At 50.5% G+C, this 16,799-nt stretch overlaps 1 protein-coding gene and 1 pseudogene across 4 annotated transcripts in view; one reads left to right on the forward strand and one right to left on the reverse strand.

The window, feature by feature from the left end:
• Elavl3 (ELAV like RNA binding protein 3) overlaps nt 1–16,799 on the reverse strand; it is a 36,306-nt gene continuing 19,507 nt past the window's right edge. For 2 of the 4 annotated variants that reach the window (XM_087560696.1, XM_087560695.1), the window contains exons 4-7: nt 10,421–10,574; nt 10,097–10,322; nt 8,833–8,871; nt 1–3,920 (exon numbers count right to left, since the gene is read on the reverse strand). In XM_087560696.1, coding sequence (XP_087416822.1) covers nt 3,590–3,920; nt 8,833–8,871; nt 10,097–10,322; nt 10,421–10,574 — 750 coding nt within the window. In that variant the 3' untranslated portion in view covers nt 1–3,589. 4 annotated transcript variants of the gene reach the window in all.
• Nucleotides 5,743–5,862, forward strand: LOC148003987 (U4 spliceosomal RNA; annotated as a pseudogene).

Below are 16,799 nucleotides of genomic sequence, written 5' to 3' on the forward strand. Positions count from 1 at the left end.
TTAAGATTCTGAACTTTTTATTTTCTGGCATGAAAAGTACAAACAGTTAAAGAATCCCATGTAAAAGTCAGTTACCGCGGCCAGGCCTGGGGCTCGGTAAGAAATGTCTAACGCAACTTGAAGTGTTCTTGGGTTCGGGTTGAGGTTTGGTTTTTGTTTTATGATTTTTTTCTACAGTTCTTTATATCACCTCCAACATAGACTCTGTCATGGTTTGAAACTTTCCCAATAAACAGGATGAAGGAAGGGTTGGAGGGGCTGAGCCCTCTTCCCACTGGCCCTACCCCCTAGCCCCCCGGGACTTTGGAAGACCCAAGGGCCCCTCTCCCTGGGAGCCCCTGGCCTGGCCCTCTTTGGGGACTGGCCTCCAGGGAGGGGGCCTGTCTGGGCTAAGCTTTGTGTCCTAGAAAAAAAGTCCCCTCCTTCCAGTCTTGGAGGCAGCAGGGACCTAGGCCTTGGTGGGAGGGGGTGGGGGGAGGTGCCCCCTCTTCAGAGCCCATCCTCCCCCCAGGGTGGGGGACAAACCCAGCCCTTATTGCTCGGATGCCTCCAGCATGTGTGGAGGGCAGGGGAGACCTCAGAAACAGCAGGGAAAGAAGGGGTTGAACCCTCCTGGAGGCGGGGGAGTCCCTGTCCTGCTGGGAGGGAGTGGGGACGGTAAGGGCAGACTTAGAAACCACCAGAATAAATAGGTTCGGTGTATCGTGAGCAAGCTAGAATTCACCAGCTAAATAGACAGAAAAACTTCTCAAGACAATAGCAAAACAATCCCGTTGAGAGCCCCGGGCACCGCCAGCTGTGGGGACCCCACCCCTTGGAGCCCACGGCACCCCCGGGGGGCACTCCGCTACCATTACTGTTATTAATAATTATTACTTTAATGACTCCACTTCCCCTTGTATAAATAAATTAGGCATAACCACATCTCAGCAAAACTGAAAGAAAAGGAACAGCTCCCTTCAACTTGCAAACTTATGAAAGAACAGAAATATACACAAAGGTCTTTACAGGCCAACAAGGATAATAAATAGTTAACATAGCAATAAGTTAAAACTACATGAAGCTAAATTCAGCAAAAAAGTACAAGAAAGTTAACTGGTGACAGTTTATCTTTTTTTTCCTTTTTTTTTTTTTAATCGTCTTTGTGTGTGGTTTTTTTCTCTTTTTTTTTTTCTTTCCTTTTGCTATATTTCATCTTCTGTTTGAGTTTTCTTTCCTTCCTTCTTTTTTTTTTTCATTTTTTATTTTTTGGTCTTTTTTTAATTTTTTTTTTCTTTTTGTTCCTTGCAGCAGAAACTCCACAGACGGTTAAGAACAACACGGAGGGGTGGGGAGAGAGAGTCGGACGCTCAAATGGGGCCGTGGCCAGACACCAAACGCAGAGGACACCGGAAGAAAGCAACTAGAACCTAGAGTGTAGAGTGGGGGGCGGGGGGAGGGCTTCACGATTCTTGGTTGTGACTGGGCCCACTGAGGGGTGGGTTGAAGGTTTGGGGCTCCCAGGGCTCCAGCCTGTGGCTTCTGTTGGAACTTGCATAAAAGAATGAAAAGTCAGGGTGTGTGTGGGGTATGGCTGCAAAGTCCATTCAGAAGCCAGGGCTGGGGCTCACAAAGGCTGCATCCATGCTTCCCCCACAATCCGGAAAAGACAAAAACCCCAACAATCAAAAGAGGGCGACAAGTAGAAGGGATGGAGGAACACCTTGGGCCCATCCACCCCTGGGTCTGGTGGAGTGTGCTGGGTGCTTGCTTGCGGGTAGGGAGCACTCTGGCCCTACTTGAGGGAGGAGACTGCAGACCTCCCCCCTGGACCCAGGGAGGCTGAGCCCCAGGGACAGGGGTGGTCCTTTGGCCTCAGTGTTGTGGGGAGTGAGAGCCCCCTCCAGCCCACGGTGGTGTCAAAGTAGAACGAGGTATTGTGTGTTTGGATGCATGGACGCCATGTGTGTACACCTGTGTGTTGGGCAGCAGGGAGGCCCCTGGTGGACTAAGGAGTCTGTGCAGAGAACCCAGGTCTGGGGCTTGTTGGGGGCCCAGGGAGAAGTGGCTGGACCAGCCTGGCTGGAGGAATAACTGGGTCAGGGTCTTAAGTAGGAACACCTTGTCTGGGCCTGTAGGATGCTGTGGATATGGGCGTGTGTCCCTGGGTGTTGTATGTTTCTAGGTGACCTATTTGGTTTTGCATTTTGAGACAGGGTCTTATGTAGCCCAGGCTGACCTTAAACTCACTGTGTAGCCAAAGCTAGTCTTGACCTGCTCTGACTCTACCTTTTGAGCACTAGAATGAATGAGGTCTGTGTGCCACACCAGGTTTATGCAGTTCTGGGGATGAACCCAGGCTTCATGAAAGCTATACAAGTGCTCTACCAACTGAGCTATATTCCCAGCTCTCAGTGGGAACTGGTGTCCAGATTCGTGCATCCAAATGGATCTGTCACAGTGGATTTCACACATCACATGGTTTTGCGGACAAGCAGCCAATGTCTGTTTCAATGTTTATGCAGTGCCAATGTTCTGCCCGTGTGTCTCTGTCCTCTGGTGTGGATTTGGTCAACCTTCCTGAATGTATCCTGAAATGTCTCTGTACCTATGTGTTGTGTATCTGTGATCCCAAGGTCCATGTGTATGTCCTTCCTGTTTGTGGCCATGTTTGCTTATGTGTGTGTGTGTGTGTGTGTGTGTGTGTGTGTGTGTGTGTGTGCGAGCACATATATGCATGCTTGTGTGTGTGTGTGTGTGTGTGTGTGTGTGTGTGTGTGTATGTACGCATGTTGCTGGCCCAATGGACTCTCAGCCCTCAGCCCTGCTCCCTGCACCCCTGCCCCAGTAGTTGGTAAACATAACTTGCCAAAATAGTTTCTTTTTTTTTTTTTTGTCTTTTTTTTTGTGATTTTTTTTCAAGTTCAAGAATCCCCAGTAAAAATTCTCCACGAGGTCTTTTTCCCTTTTTACAAAAATAGAGTTTTTCTTCCCCTCCCACCCCACCCCACCCTTTTTTTCCTGCTTCTTGCTCTGCCCCAACCCTGCTCCCTGTTCTCTGCCCAGGGACTAGGGCGGGGATGGGGATGCCCACACCCCTCTTTCATGTTTTGTTTTTTTTTTTTTTTTTTTATTTTTTTGTTTTTTGTTTTTGCTGTTTTGGGGATTTTTAAACCTGTTCCCTCCCCTTTCTCTCGGTATAGGACAGGCCTGGGCAAGGGAGGCCTGAGTAGGGCACCATTGTGTCCCCTAAGCCATCCTGTGCAGGGTGGTGAGGGTGAGGTGGGATGGGGGTCTCCTCTCTGCTTTCTTCTTTTTGTTTTTAGCCGAAAAAAGAAACAAAAGCCATCACCATGAACCAAACCAAGACGAGAGAGTGAACAAGCCCCAGCCTGGGGTGGGGAAAGCAAGGAGAACAGGGTGGGGACACCCTTCCCTCAATTCCCTGCAGACCCTCCCCGTCCGGATGCTCACCCTGTGGTGTGTTTGCAGGTGTGTGGGTCTGCCTGCTCTTGCGGTTGCGCACACTCTTCTCTCTCTCTCTCTCTCTCTCTCTCTCTCTCTCTCTCTCTCTCTCTCTCTGCTGCCCGGGGAGGGAGGGCGGTAATGCTCAGGCCTTGTGCTGCTTGCTGGTCTTGAAGGACACCTGCAGCACACGCTCGCCCAGGCGATAGCCATTGAGGCTGGCGATGGCCATGGCGGCCTCATCGTAGTTGGTCATGGTGACGAAGCCGAAACCCTTGCACTTGTTGGTGGTGAAATCTCGGATGACCTTGACATTGGTGACTGCCCCAAAGGGTCCGAAAAGCTGCCACAGCACACTCTCATCCGCTTCTGGGGACAGGTTGTACACGAAGATGCACCAGCCAGCGCCTGCAGCGCCTCCAGACAAGCCAACGCCTGCCAGGCCACTCATGCCATCGATGGCGATTGGGGAGAACCTGGCGATGAGCGACAGGGGACTACTTTGGGGGTCACGCGGGCTCTGCCCTGATCCCCAGCATGCCTCCGACTCCCCCACAGGGAGAACCCCATACCGTGTGTGCTATGTAGGTAAGACCCTTGTACGTCTTAACCTGGTGGTGACCCTGTTTCCTGTCTTTCACCCCACTGAGACACCGGCCCCTGACCTCCAAAGCTTTGCGGATATTGCCCTTGATCCTAAGTGCCATGTTTATCCTGATCTCATGACCTTTAACTCTCCCCTAGGGACACCTTCTCACTAGGTGTTTCGGTACAGCTCAGTTGGCTATATGTATACATACATGGGCTGCTGCTTGCCATGTAGCCATGGATGGCTTCTTCCTTTTGTGTTTTCTTCCTTCCTGCCTGCTGATCTTGAACTTGTGCTTCTCCTGCCAATACTTCTCAAAAGCTGGCACTGCACACCTGGCCTAAGCCACCTTTCACCTGACCTAAGCCACCACACACCTAGCCTGAGCCACTGCACACTTGGCCTAAGCCACCTTTCACCTGGCCTAAGACACTGCACACCTGGCCTGAGCCACTGCACACCTGGCCTAAGACACCACACACCTGGCCTAAGACACTGCACACCTGGCCTGAGCCACCGCACACCTGGCCTGAGCCACTGCACACCTGGCCTAAGACACCGCACACCTGGCCTGAGCCACTGCACACCTGGCCTAAGACACCGCACACCTGGCCTGAGCCACTGCACACCTGGCCTAAGACACCGCACACCTGGCCTGAGCCACTGCACACCTGGCCTAAGACACCGCACACCTGGCCTAAGACACCGCACACCTGGCCTAAGACACCGCACACCTGGCCTAAGACACCGCACACCTGGCTCATACAGTGTTGAAATGAAACCTAAAGCTTTGTGCGTACCAGGCAAACGCTCTTCTGACCAAGCTACATCCCTAGTTCCACTTTTGTAAAACCAACGGTGTGTGTGGTGTAGTGTGGTGTGTGTGTGTGTGTGTGTGTGTGAGAGAGAGAGAGAGAGAGAGAAAGAGAGAGAGAGAGAGAGAGAGAGAGAGAGAGAGAGAGAGAGAGAGAGACTGAATCTGTACCCAATGCTGGCCTCAAACCAGATTGCAGTTCTTGCCATAGCCTCCATGGTGTGGTCCTAGGGAGGGAACCTAGCATATACTAGCCCTGCCTGACAACTGACTCCATTTTGACTTACCCTACGTGAGTGGAAACTGGCCCTACAGTGGGGTCCAGCACCCGCCTCTGATGCTAGAAAATGGCCTCCCTCCTCATCTGTGTGCCTTTCTGGTCTTTTCTGTCTGAAACATAAACAGCAGTCCCTCCTGACTTGAAGTCTCTCTTCCTCCAGTTTCCTCCATGTCTGCCTATGGTTTGAAAATACTAAATGGAAATTTCCAGAAACAAACAGTTCACAAATTGGTTTTGTTTGCTTGTTTAAGCTTTTTCAAATTATATTTTGGATTTATTTGTTTATTTTGGTTGTTCCAGACAATGCTGCTTTGTAGCTCTGCCTGCCCTGGAACTATATATAGACCAGGCTGGCCTTGTACTCAGAGATCCTCCCTAGTACTGAGCCTGAAGGTGGGTGGGATGCCCAGTTTGTGCTTATTTTGTTTTTATGTGTGATTGCCTGCATGTATTTATTTGAAATGCATGCTTATTTGGAACTAGAGTTGTTACAGATGGCTGTGAGTCACCAGGTAGCTTTGGGGAACTGAACCTGGATCCTCTGCAAAAGCAGCCAGTGCTAACCTCTGAATCATCTCTCCAGCCCATGTTTTGGCTTTTTTGAAACTGGGTCTCAGCTTTGTGCAGTGGCAGTATTGTAACCAATGAGGTTTATCTAAAGCGCGATTATTGCTAATTTAAACTGGGTCTCACCATGTAGCCCAGGCTAGCCTCTAATTTGTAATCTTCCTGAATCTGCCTTTTGAGTTATAAAGATCAGAAGATATAGTCATTAGAAATTTATAATATAGTTTTATTGTTTTTATTATATTTTATTATTATTATTATTTGTGTGTGTGTGTGTCTGTCTGTCTGTCTATCTGGTGGGAAGGGAGTACACACGCCATGACACATATGGAGGTCAGAAATCGAGTCTGTAGAGTTGGTTTTCTCCTTCTACCTTTATGTGGCTTCTGGGGATTGAACTCGGGTGGTCAGGCTTGTGTGGCAAGTCCTTTACTCTCTTGGCCATCTTGCTGGTCCCCCTTTATAAGTTTAAAGTTGCATATTGAATGTGGCTGAGGTTTATAACTCCAGCTCCTGGAAAGCTGAGTCACAGAGCAAACCCTTATCTCAAAACAAACTTTGACCCTTGATCTGTCTCCTGGGTTTTACACGGGTACTGGAGATCTGAACCCAGGTCCTTACGCTGTGTTACATCGAGCCATCTCCCCAGCCCCAACTGTCCCATCCCTGCCTCTACTTCACAGAAAGCCAAACATGGTGATGGATGGCTCTGTGTGTCATTCCAGCACTTGGCAGGCAGAGATAGGAGGGTGAGGAGTTCAATCCCCTCTTCATCCATACCTCAAGATTGAAGTCAGCCTGGGATATGTGAGAACTTGTATTAAAATAAACCTCGAAACAGAGGAGGAGTAAGAGGAGGAGGAAGCAGTAGCAAAAGGCCTTATGTGGTAGCACATCTAGCATTCAGGAGGCAGAGACGGGGATTTCTGTGAGTTCAAGTCCAGCCAGAACTACATAGTAATACTCTGTCTAGAAAAAAGGAAGGGGGTGGGAGAGGAGGTAGAAGAAAAGTAAAGAGGGTAATTCAGGAGAATCAAAGAAAAGATTGTGCTTTTTTGAGCAGCTGATGGAGTGTCACGTTGTTTGCAGTGTATTCAAGCAGTATACGCTACCTTCCCATTAGCACTTAGCTATTTGACTGTCAGACTGTCTAAACTCATGGGCTCTATGTGAAGGGACCCTTATTTTAATTAGTTAATGGTTAACATTGGTGATTTAGAGATGCCTAGAAGAAACTGGTCAAATGTTTCTTTAAGGAAAAAGGTGAAAGTTCTCCATTTATAGAAAATAGATCATATGCTGAGGTCACTAACATTTAAAAAATAGGACAAATCTATCTGTGAAGTCATGAAGAAGAAGCTGGTCTGGTGGTACAGGCTCGTCATTGGGAGGCAGAGGCAGGAGAATCACAAGCTCAGAATAAAAAGTAAGAAGATGAGCTGAGCATACCTGCAACCTCACATTCAGGAAGGAGGGCAGAGGGAACAGGGCGTTCAGGGACATGCTCAGTCGGGGCTGCTGACCTGCCAGCACTACATGAGGGCCTGGGTCAGGAGACACAAAGAGGGCTGGGCGTGTGCTCTTTAATGCCTATTCAAAAGGCCTTGAGTCTCCTCTCCAGTACAAAATGATGATGATAACCACATCACCACCACCACCACCATCACCATCACCACCATCACCATCATCACCACCACCACCAACATCATCATCTAGGCCCATGGCACATGCCTTTAATCCCAATACTCCTGATGCAGGTGGATTCCTGTGAGTTCCAAGGCAGCCTGGTCTATGGAGTGAGTTCTGGGACACCAGGCTACACAGTGAAACCCCGTCTCATAAACAACCGTATAAACAAACAAGTAGAAATATAAGTAAATAAGACATATTCAGGTTTCCATGTCAAGCTTCGTGACAGGTCCTTGTGTCCCAAGGAGTCCTGATGGGTAAGGAGGACAACTGTTGAGGTCATCACCATGTTCCTGACATTGTTTTCTTGGCTGTCTCACCTGTCAGGTACCACTTGGTTGGTTGTTGACTAAATGAATCAAAGGACAGAGAACTACATTGCCACTGACTCCCTACCCTCAGAACTAAGTCACCCTGCTCTGAGTCTTTCACTAGTTCCTGCTGCTAGGTGATCTCCAGGCCTCTCCTGATTCACCGTCATCTCTTATGCTGGCCCTACACTGCCCTGAGCACCACTCACACATCTCATTCCCATGGGGCTGAGACCAGGAACAGCAGCGACAGAATTGATATGTGGCCACCTTTTATTATGTGCCAAGCCCTGTGTTCTGTCTCAAGTCATGTTCAAGAGGATCACACCTGCCTGGGCCATGCTGTACCCCTTGGCCTCAAGCCCAGCCTTTGATATTCCACATACTCCCAACGGCTTGTGACACGATCAATATGGAACCTTTCACAAGAGCAGGGTTGTTGATGAAGCTAGGAAGAGCTCACGGATCATAGTGACTGTGGGGAGGCAGGGGAGCCTTCCACAGAACTTGAGAAAGTCAACAATGGTAGCTGCTATGTGGGGCTTAGGAAATGGCTATGGAGCCCCTGCTTAGAATCCCCCAGTGAGGGGCTGGGGCCATGACTCAGTGCAGGCCTGGTATGCAGAAGTCCTGAGGTCCTGTCCTAGCACCAAAACAAGTAGTTGTCAGTGGCTCTCAGAGGGTTAATGTGGGAACTAGGGGCCATAAAGGCCTACTTTTGTTGAGATGATAAAAAGAGGTGTGTGAGGGGCTGGAGAGATGGCTCAGCCCATCAAGAGCACCGGCTGGCTGCTCTTCCAAAGGGCATAGGTTCAATTCCCAGCACCCCCACGACAGCTCACGCCTGTCTGTAACTCCAGTTCCAGGGCTTCTGAACCTTACACAGACATACATGCAGGCAAAAACACCATTGCATATGAAATAAAAATGAACAAGTTTTAAAAAACTCAAAAATTACTATTAAAAAGAAAGAAATGTGGAAAGCAACAGCCTTCCATGACCCTCCTGCTCTTATAGTCATCACAGGAAGAAATGGCTACCCAGGGTCCCAGAGACAAGGTACATGCAGGGCTTAGAGGACGGTCATCAAGGGAAGAGGGCTATGAGGGATGGAGACAGTACAGCAGGGCACTGTTACCTCTTGACTCCGTAGGCCATGTTGAGCAAATTGTCCAGCCTGTGGAGGCAGAAGCAGCTGTCAGAGTGGCCTGTGACCCACCCCCTGTGGTGTGACAGCCAGTCCTCCCCACCCCCACAGCCTTCAGCAGGGCCCTGCCCCCGCCGCCTGCTCCCAGCCCTGCTGGACACCGCCTGGCACGGAACCTCGCTCATTTGGGACTGCTTCTTACTATCCCTGCTGCCACCAGGCTGAATGTCCTTGTCCTGTTCTTCAGGCTACCTCGGGTCCTGCGCCCGCAGGAGGATGGGAAGCTTGGGCCATCCCAGGTCTACCACTGATCTCCCGCTTGGGAGAGCCTGAGAGTGACTAGTTTGGATCCTAGGTTCAAACCTTCTTTTGGGTTTGTACATTCTCTCTCTGGGGTGAAGAATTCGCAGTAAAATGCCCAGCACAAGCCATTCTAGCCGGCTACCATGTTTGGCTGCGGTGTCATCCATGAGGAAGCTGAGGCCCAGGGGAACCCATGTGTGGGCAGAGAGCGGAAAGAGAGAAAAGGAGGGGCAAGAAAAGAAAGAGAAACAGAGACATGGAGAGGAAGAAATAGGCACAGAGAGACTGAGAAAAGCAGAGCAGGAGAGACAGACAGGATGTCCAGGCTGTGCCCTCAGGCTTTTTGCTTACTGTTTTGTTATTTGTTAGTGGGACACAAGAGGGTCATCTAAGAGGAGAGCCCTCAATCAAGAAGATGCCACCATCAGACTAAGAGGAGGACCCTCAATCAAGAAGCTGCCTTCATCAGACTGGCATGTGGGCAAGTCTGAGGGGCGTTTTCTTGATGTGGGCCGTGCAAGCCCACTGTGGGCCGTGCCACCTCTGTGCAGCGGGACCTGGCTGAGTGAGGCATGGACAGCAGGTCAGTAAGCGGTGTCCCATGGTCTCTGCTTCAGTTTCCACTGCCAGTTCCTGCCCTGAGTGTCCCTCACGGTGACTATTTGCTGTAAAATGAAATGAACCCTCTATCCTCACACTGCTTTTTGACATAGCTTTATCACAACAATAGAAACCATAACTAAGACATGAGGGGTGGGCTAGGGGAGACAGACAGACAGCCTCAGTTAGACAAGTGTAGTGGCCAGCACACACTGAGCTCCTGCCCTATGTACTAGACCATGTTCCTGCTGGTGGGGTGTCCTTGGGTCCCCACTCTCTGCAGGGAGCAGGCTCAGGGAGAGCCGCTGCAGATTTGAGGCACCTGGCCTGGGGCCTGGGGACTCTGGCTCACCGGAAGCGCTGTGTCTGATGATGCAGGGGACCAGCGTAGCGCCTGGCAGAGGACTGGTACAGGTGGGTGAGCAGGGCCTGCCCTGTCTTCTGACTTGGGTTGTTTGCAAACTTGACCGTGATAGGCTCAGCAGCACCCAGTGGCTTCTGCCCATTCAGTCCTTTGATAGCCTCTTCTGCCTCGATCCTCTTGTCAAAGCGGATGAATCCCACACCCCGAGAGACACCTGCCGGGGCACGAGGGTATCAGTCTCTCTGTACCTTCTCATATGATCTCCCCTGGGGACACCCTTGTCCAGTGCACCCTCCCTTCCTGCGTTCTGACCTGTGGCCTGGTCCAGCAGGATTCTGGAAGTGATGATCCGGCCGTACTGGGAGAAGAGCTGCTCCATCTCCTTCTGGCTCATGGTCTTGGGGAGGCCACTGACGTACAGGTTGGCATCCCGGATAGAGGCAGAACTGGGACGTGCATAGGACACCTGGGCGGGATCAGAGGGCAGTGAGGGTCATAGGAACTGACAAACCTCAGAAATGCAGGCCACTTAACAAGTGACCTGGGCTGGGGCTGAGTGAGTGGACGGCTTATCTACTGACAGGCTGGCTCCACCCTCACGCAGAACAGGACAATGTGCACTGAGCACCGCAGAGCCAGGCAGACAGAGGCGGGAGGATCCGAAGTGAAAAATCTGCAATGTCAAGTTCAAGTGTGGGCTGAGCCACATACTGCCCCGTCTCAAAAGCAAAGCAGGGGTTTGAGCAGATGGCTCTACAGGAAACTCTGACAGCCTGGGTTTGTTCCCCAGAACCAACGGTGGAAGGAGAAAACAATGGCTCCCAAAGGCCATCCTGAACTCCACACTGCTTACCTCCCCCACAATAATAATAATTAATTTTAAAAAATATTTTATTTATTTATTACATATGAGTACATGTAGCTGTCTTCAGACACCAGAAGAGGGCATCAGATCTCATTACAGATGGTTGTGAGCCACCATGTGGTTCCTGGGAATTGAACTCAGGACCTTGGAAAGAGCAGTCAGTGCTCTTAACCACTGAGCCATCTCTCCAGCCCCCATAATAATTAATTTTTTTTGAGACAGGGTTTCTCTTTGTAGTCCTGGTTGTCCTGAAAGTCACTCTGTAGACCAGGCTGACCTCCCTTGAACTCAAAGATCCTCCTACCACTGCCTCTCAAATGCTGGGATTAGTACTAATAATTTTTTATCTAAACAAACAAAAACCAAAAAGCTAAATGTCCCTGTGCACACTGGGTGACCCCTGGCATTCAGTCTTAACTGTGGGTCATGCCCCAGTTCTGGGTGAGAGAGCTTGTCTCAAGAAAAGGAAAAGTTTGGGAGCGCCAGGAGGGTGTCGCACACCTTTAATTCTGGAACTGAGGAGGCAGAGGCAAGCAGATTTCTGTGAGTTTGAGGCCAGCTTTGTCTATCCAGTGGGTTCCAGGACAGCCAGGGTGGAATAGCTGAGCCCTTGCCTCAAACCAATAAGGAAAGCCTGGGACAGCAAGCGCTCAGCAGGAAGAGGACAGTTCTGCAAAAGTGGATGACCCGTGCCTGCTCAAGACCCGCGTATGATGAGAGCCCAGAACACAAAGTTGTTTGCAAAGCTATAAATACAAGGTTGTACCTGTGGCGTGGGGGTGAGATTCAGAGCTGTGTGAGTGTAAGGCCAGGACAGCTAGGGCTACCTAAAGACCTTGTCCAAAATTTTAAGCAGTTTGAGACAGTCTTACCAGGCTGGCCTCAAACTCACAGATCCGCCTGCTTCTGCTTCCTGAGTGCTGGGATTAGAAGTGTGCGCCACTAGTGCTCAGCTCAAAAATGTTAACTTTGATAAAAAGTCTTATTTTGTTTTTGTTTTGTGTGTATGCGTCTTTTGCCTTCAGGTATGCTTGGGCCCTGTGTGCATGCAGTACCCATATGAGCCAGAAGGGGGCAGTGACTTCCCAGGAACTAGTTATAGACAGTTGTGACCTGCTCTGTGAGTGCTGGGAATTGAACCTCCGTTTCCTGCCAGAGCAGCCAGTGCTCTTAACTGCTAAGCCATCTCTCCAGCCCCCCAAAATGAAATCAACTTTACATTACATTTTAGTGAGCACATGTGCCATGCTTTACTGTGGAGGTCAGAGAACAGCTTTGGAAGGTGGTTCTCCAGTTCCACCATGTGGGTCCCAGGAATTGAACTCAGATTTCAAGCTTGGCAGTGGGCACCTCTCCTCAGCCTGAGTGCTTCTGTCCCTGTGTGTATGTAGTTTGAGGTCTGCCCCCCACCCCTCCAGGGCCTTACATGCTTGAAAACTGCTCTACCAATTCACTACAGCTCCAACCACTGAGCTCTCTGTCCACAAGGCCTTGCCTGCAGTAAGGTCACTGCTCAGCTTTCATCTGCACCACCCCACACCCCTGCTTCCTCTCTTTCACCCCTGATGGACCAGGCAGTCTAAGACCTTTGCATTTGCTGGATTTGAAAGTCTCAAAGTGCCAGCCTTGGTGGCTCTTGTCTGTAATACTAACACTCCACAGAATTAGATGGGAAGCCTCCCAGACCGAGTCGGTGGCCCTGTGTTTACCCCATCCCATAGAAACACCTTTCTGCCGGTCCACAATCTGAGATGCCCTTCCCACCCACTTCGACTCTCAGCTTAGCTTTTTTTACATTATTTCTAGTCTGTGCGTATGTTATGCTATCCAAAGTTTACGTGTAGAGGTCACAGGACAACTTGGGGTGCAATCTGCCCTTGCATCATGCGGATCTGTGTGGTCAAATTCAAGTCATCAGGTTGGGCAGCAAGTGCGAGGGGTCAACTGCTGGCCCCTCACTGGCCCCCGATGACTTATCTCAAGGTGATTTCTCTGGCTGTGAGCTCTGTACGTCTCAATATGGCCGTTCCATTTGTGCCACCACTAAGTCCGCATCTCACCAATCCTCAGTCCTGCAGCTGCTCACAAGTCGGCCAGCTCAGACATTCGCAGCAGAGAAACAATCCCAGTATTGTGAGGTGGGGAAAAGAAAAGTCTGTTTACAGAGTACTGTGGAACCCCAGCTCATTGTGTCTTTATCAATGTCCTGGAGACTTGGTGCAGGGGCCCCGCCCACAAGTGTCAATGGGGTGACCAGTCTGTGGGGTGGGAGGGTCGCGAGCGCCCCTCCCCCTCCTTTCTGCTAAAGTACTTTCTGCTGCTTCTATTCAAACCTCTGAACCTGGGGCAGATAGGGACCATTGTTATGGTCTGGGATTTGTTTGGGGAGGGGCATTGTGGGGCTGCGTTGCTCCGTTACAAATAACTAATTAGGGGCTGTTGAGATGGCTCAGCAGCGGGCAAAGGGGCCGCCACCAAGCCTGGTAACCTGAATTTGATCTCCCAGACTCACAGGGTGGAAGAAGGGAACTGATTCCAAAAGCTGTCCGTCCTCTGCTTCCCCACAGCCAAACATCACGAGTAAATGTTATGAAAAAAACCAACAACAAACCTAGTCAGGACTAGGGCTGTCACACAGGCGGCAAGAGAGAAGCCCTCTCCGTCTGCCCCAGGTGAGCTGAGTGTGGTGATGCCCGCCCGCCATCCCAGCACTCCTGAGGTAGAGGCAGGCACATTTCCATGTGAGTTCAGACCTGTTTGGTCTATACAGCATGCTCCAGTGGTCAGGGGGGAGCCTGTCTCAAAAAAAATTTTTTACAAAAATAAATAAATAAATAAATAAATAAATAAATAAATAAATAAATAAATTGTAGCTTAGTGTTTGAGGTTTTCTAACTCCACCATGGGACTGTGCAGGGGTTTTTTGTTTGTTGTTGTTGTTGTTGTTGCTGTTGTTGAGACAGTGGTCTGGAGCATACTGTGTAGACCAGACCCACATCCAGCTCAGAAATCCACCTGCTCCAACCCCAGAGTGCTGGGATTAGCGGTGTGCAGCACCACACCTGGATTGGAGCGGCGAGTGTTGGCCTCACTGTGTGACCCTGGGCAGCCGAGAAGGACCTGCAGCAGTGAGTGATGGAGCTACAGGCATGGACCAGCACACCCAGCCAGGGCTGGCATCTTAGGTCTCAGGTCCTGTAAGGCACAGGGTGGATCTAGCTATCCTCTCAAGTCTGTATAGAGATAGATACACAATCCTACAGCACATGTGTGAGAGAGGACAGCCACAAGTGTTGGCCCCCTCACTTCCCCACCTTGGTGTCGTTTACTGCGTGGACACCAGCACACCTGGCCTGTAAGCTTCCAGAGTCTCCTGTTTCTACTTCCTGTCTCTGTGCAAGAGACTATAGATGCCCACAACCCTGTGCATCTTTGCCTGAATTCTGGGGTTTTGAACTTAGGTCCTCAGGCTTTTTTTGCACCAAGCACCTTACACAGTTCCTCCAAAACTGAAACATTCCATCCTGCAGGGAAGCTCCTTAAGCAGGAAGGTAAATAACTGAAAATAGCTTCAGGAAGTCCCTGAAACTGAGCAGATTCACCAGGCCTCTTCTCAACCAGAGTCAGCAGTAAAAGCTGGCAGTCCCACTGAGACCAGCAGAACAGAGCTGCAAAGAAGACTGAGTCCAAGATACAAAGGTGACTCTGAGGCCAGGCTGGCTGCCTGGAAGGAGAAACCAGCTGAGCTGCCTGCAAGAGATTTAGACCAACCAAGGCGCCTGGAAAGGCCACCCTCTACCCTTTGGGCTGCCTGCAGGCTGTGCATTGTGCTCCAAGCTCCCAGCTTTTGTGAGCTGTCACTGCTAAAGTAGGCTTTGGTGATGCAGCTGTCTGAGTCTTTTCTGCTCCTTAACTCCTCACGAATGCTCCTGTAAGTAATCCCAATAAAAGGCGTTGGTTTACCAAGCTGTACTCTGGTGGTATCCACACTCCGGGCTGCTGTGGGGTCCTTTATTAGAGTTAGTAGATGTATATGTTACGTCGCCCCAGGAAAAGTTTTGTCACGTAATATATTTGTCTGCTGATCGGGGACTCGACAGAACCAGAGATGAGTTGGGGAGGAGCGAGTGCAAGGCGTGCAGCTGAGGCTGAGAAGGGCAACTGAGGAGGAAAGTCCTTGAGAGCTGCCTTTTCTTACGTGGTGTGTGGTCGTGTGCCGCGGCTGTGCTGTGACAGCAGTTGCATGCTTCTTGCCTTGGGTGGCAGACGTGCACCAAGGCTGAGCCATGGAAGTCAGGGATGTCTGTGGGAGGAGGCTCAGCATGGCAGTGTTCGTCTGCGTGGTATGAGGTGGCCTGCTTGATAAGTGGGGGCCACCACGTGAAGACGGACTTGCTCTGAGAGCAGGGGAAAGTGTAGAGATTTCAGTCTTTAAGATTAGTGCAGCAGAGGCTGCCTGCTCACTGTGGTGTAATCAGAAATGGACCTGAGGGTAAGATGGCGGCTGAGCAGGTTGTGTAAAGGAACAGTTGCAACAAGAAGGGCAAGATGAGGCATCCTCAGTGTTAGCCTCGGATTTAGGAAGTAAATCAAATGAAGGAGAGGACGAGAGAGATGGTCAGGGTGAGAGAGGACCCCTCAAGGCTGAACTTTAGTGTGGAAAATAGGGAGGTCTGTGACCCTACATTCAGATGGGGCTTTACAGAGGGACCAGGAAACGCTCTGAAGTTGGGGGGACTTTTAAGGATGTGGTGAAAGAGCCTGGGTCAGCCTGGCCTGGAGGTTGTGGGACTTGGGAGCAGATGGGATCATGGCTGCTGTGGAGACAGAAAACTGAGCGGTGTAACCTCCCATATCCCTCCTTCAGACAAGGCCGCGTGACCAGAGACAGTGTGAACACAATCGGTCCTGATGGACAGGCTCATCTAGGAGCTCTTGGTTATCTCCTCCTGAGGTCTCCATAAATGACCCGAGTGGAGGGATTGGAGGGGAGAAAGCGCTCATGTGGATACTAGGAATAAGGAAAGCTGTGTCTGAACCCCAGCTCACTGAGCTAGATAGGCCCATGTTCATGGAGGAGTTAAGAAAATGTGGGTCCAGCGGGGACCCAGAGGCTGGTGTGGAGTTTTAGTGGCTGTGCTGAGCCCTTTGGTGGGCAAGATCTTTTTAAAGTAGGAAGGGTTTTGGCAGGTCCCCAAGACTTAGACCTATGTATGAAGGAAAGGACATCCTGAGGAGACAGTAAAGGGTAAGCAGAGGAACTGGTCTGGTCCAGTTACTCCAAGACAAAGGTGCCAGGATCTGGGTCGAGCTGGAGCTCCTAAGGAGACCACATAGAAGCTAGACTGCTGCTGAGGAACCTGGTGAGCCTTTCCCAAAAGACACCTGTGCTAGGATGATACAGGTGAGGATGATCAAGGCTGTCCCAGGGCGGGGAACTATCCCCCAGACTGAGGAGGGCACATTTCCTTCCAGCAAGGGGTATGTTTAGAGGCAGAGGTGGTTTGCCAGCCACAAACTCCCAGAACAGCTAGGTGTGGAGAGTGCAGAGGCTACAGTCATGGTGTCAGCCCAGGGCCTGTCTGATGCAAGGAGGCACACAGGGGTGAAAGGAGGGCCACATTCACTTTTGTCCCCAAGTAGGTCTGAGCAGGTCAGGCTCACTGAGTTTACGCACGCGTGTGTGTGTGTGTGTGTGTGCGCGCGCGCGCGCATGTGTGTGCAGAAATATAGGAAGGCTCCAGGGAAGAGCTCTAGGATATGGAAACTTAATGCCTCAGAGAGAATGACTGAGTTACAGGCGCTAAGTTAGTGCTTCCTGTCTGT

The sequence above is a fragment of the Rattus norvegicus genome, chromosome 8, assembly GCF_021556685.1.
Source record: "Rattus norvegicus strain SHRSP/BbbUtx chromosome 8, alternate assembly SHRSP_T2T, whole genome shotgun sequence".
Classification (NCBI taxonomy): Eukaryota; Metazoa; Chordata; class Mammalia; order Rodentia; family Muridae; genus Rattus; species Rattus norvegicus.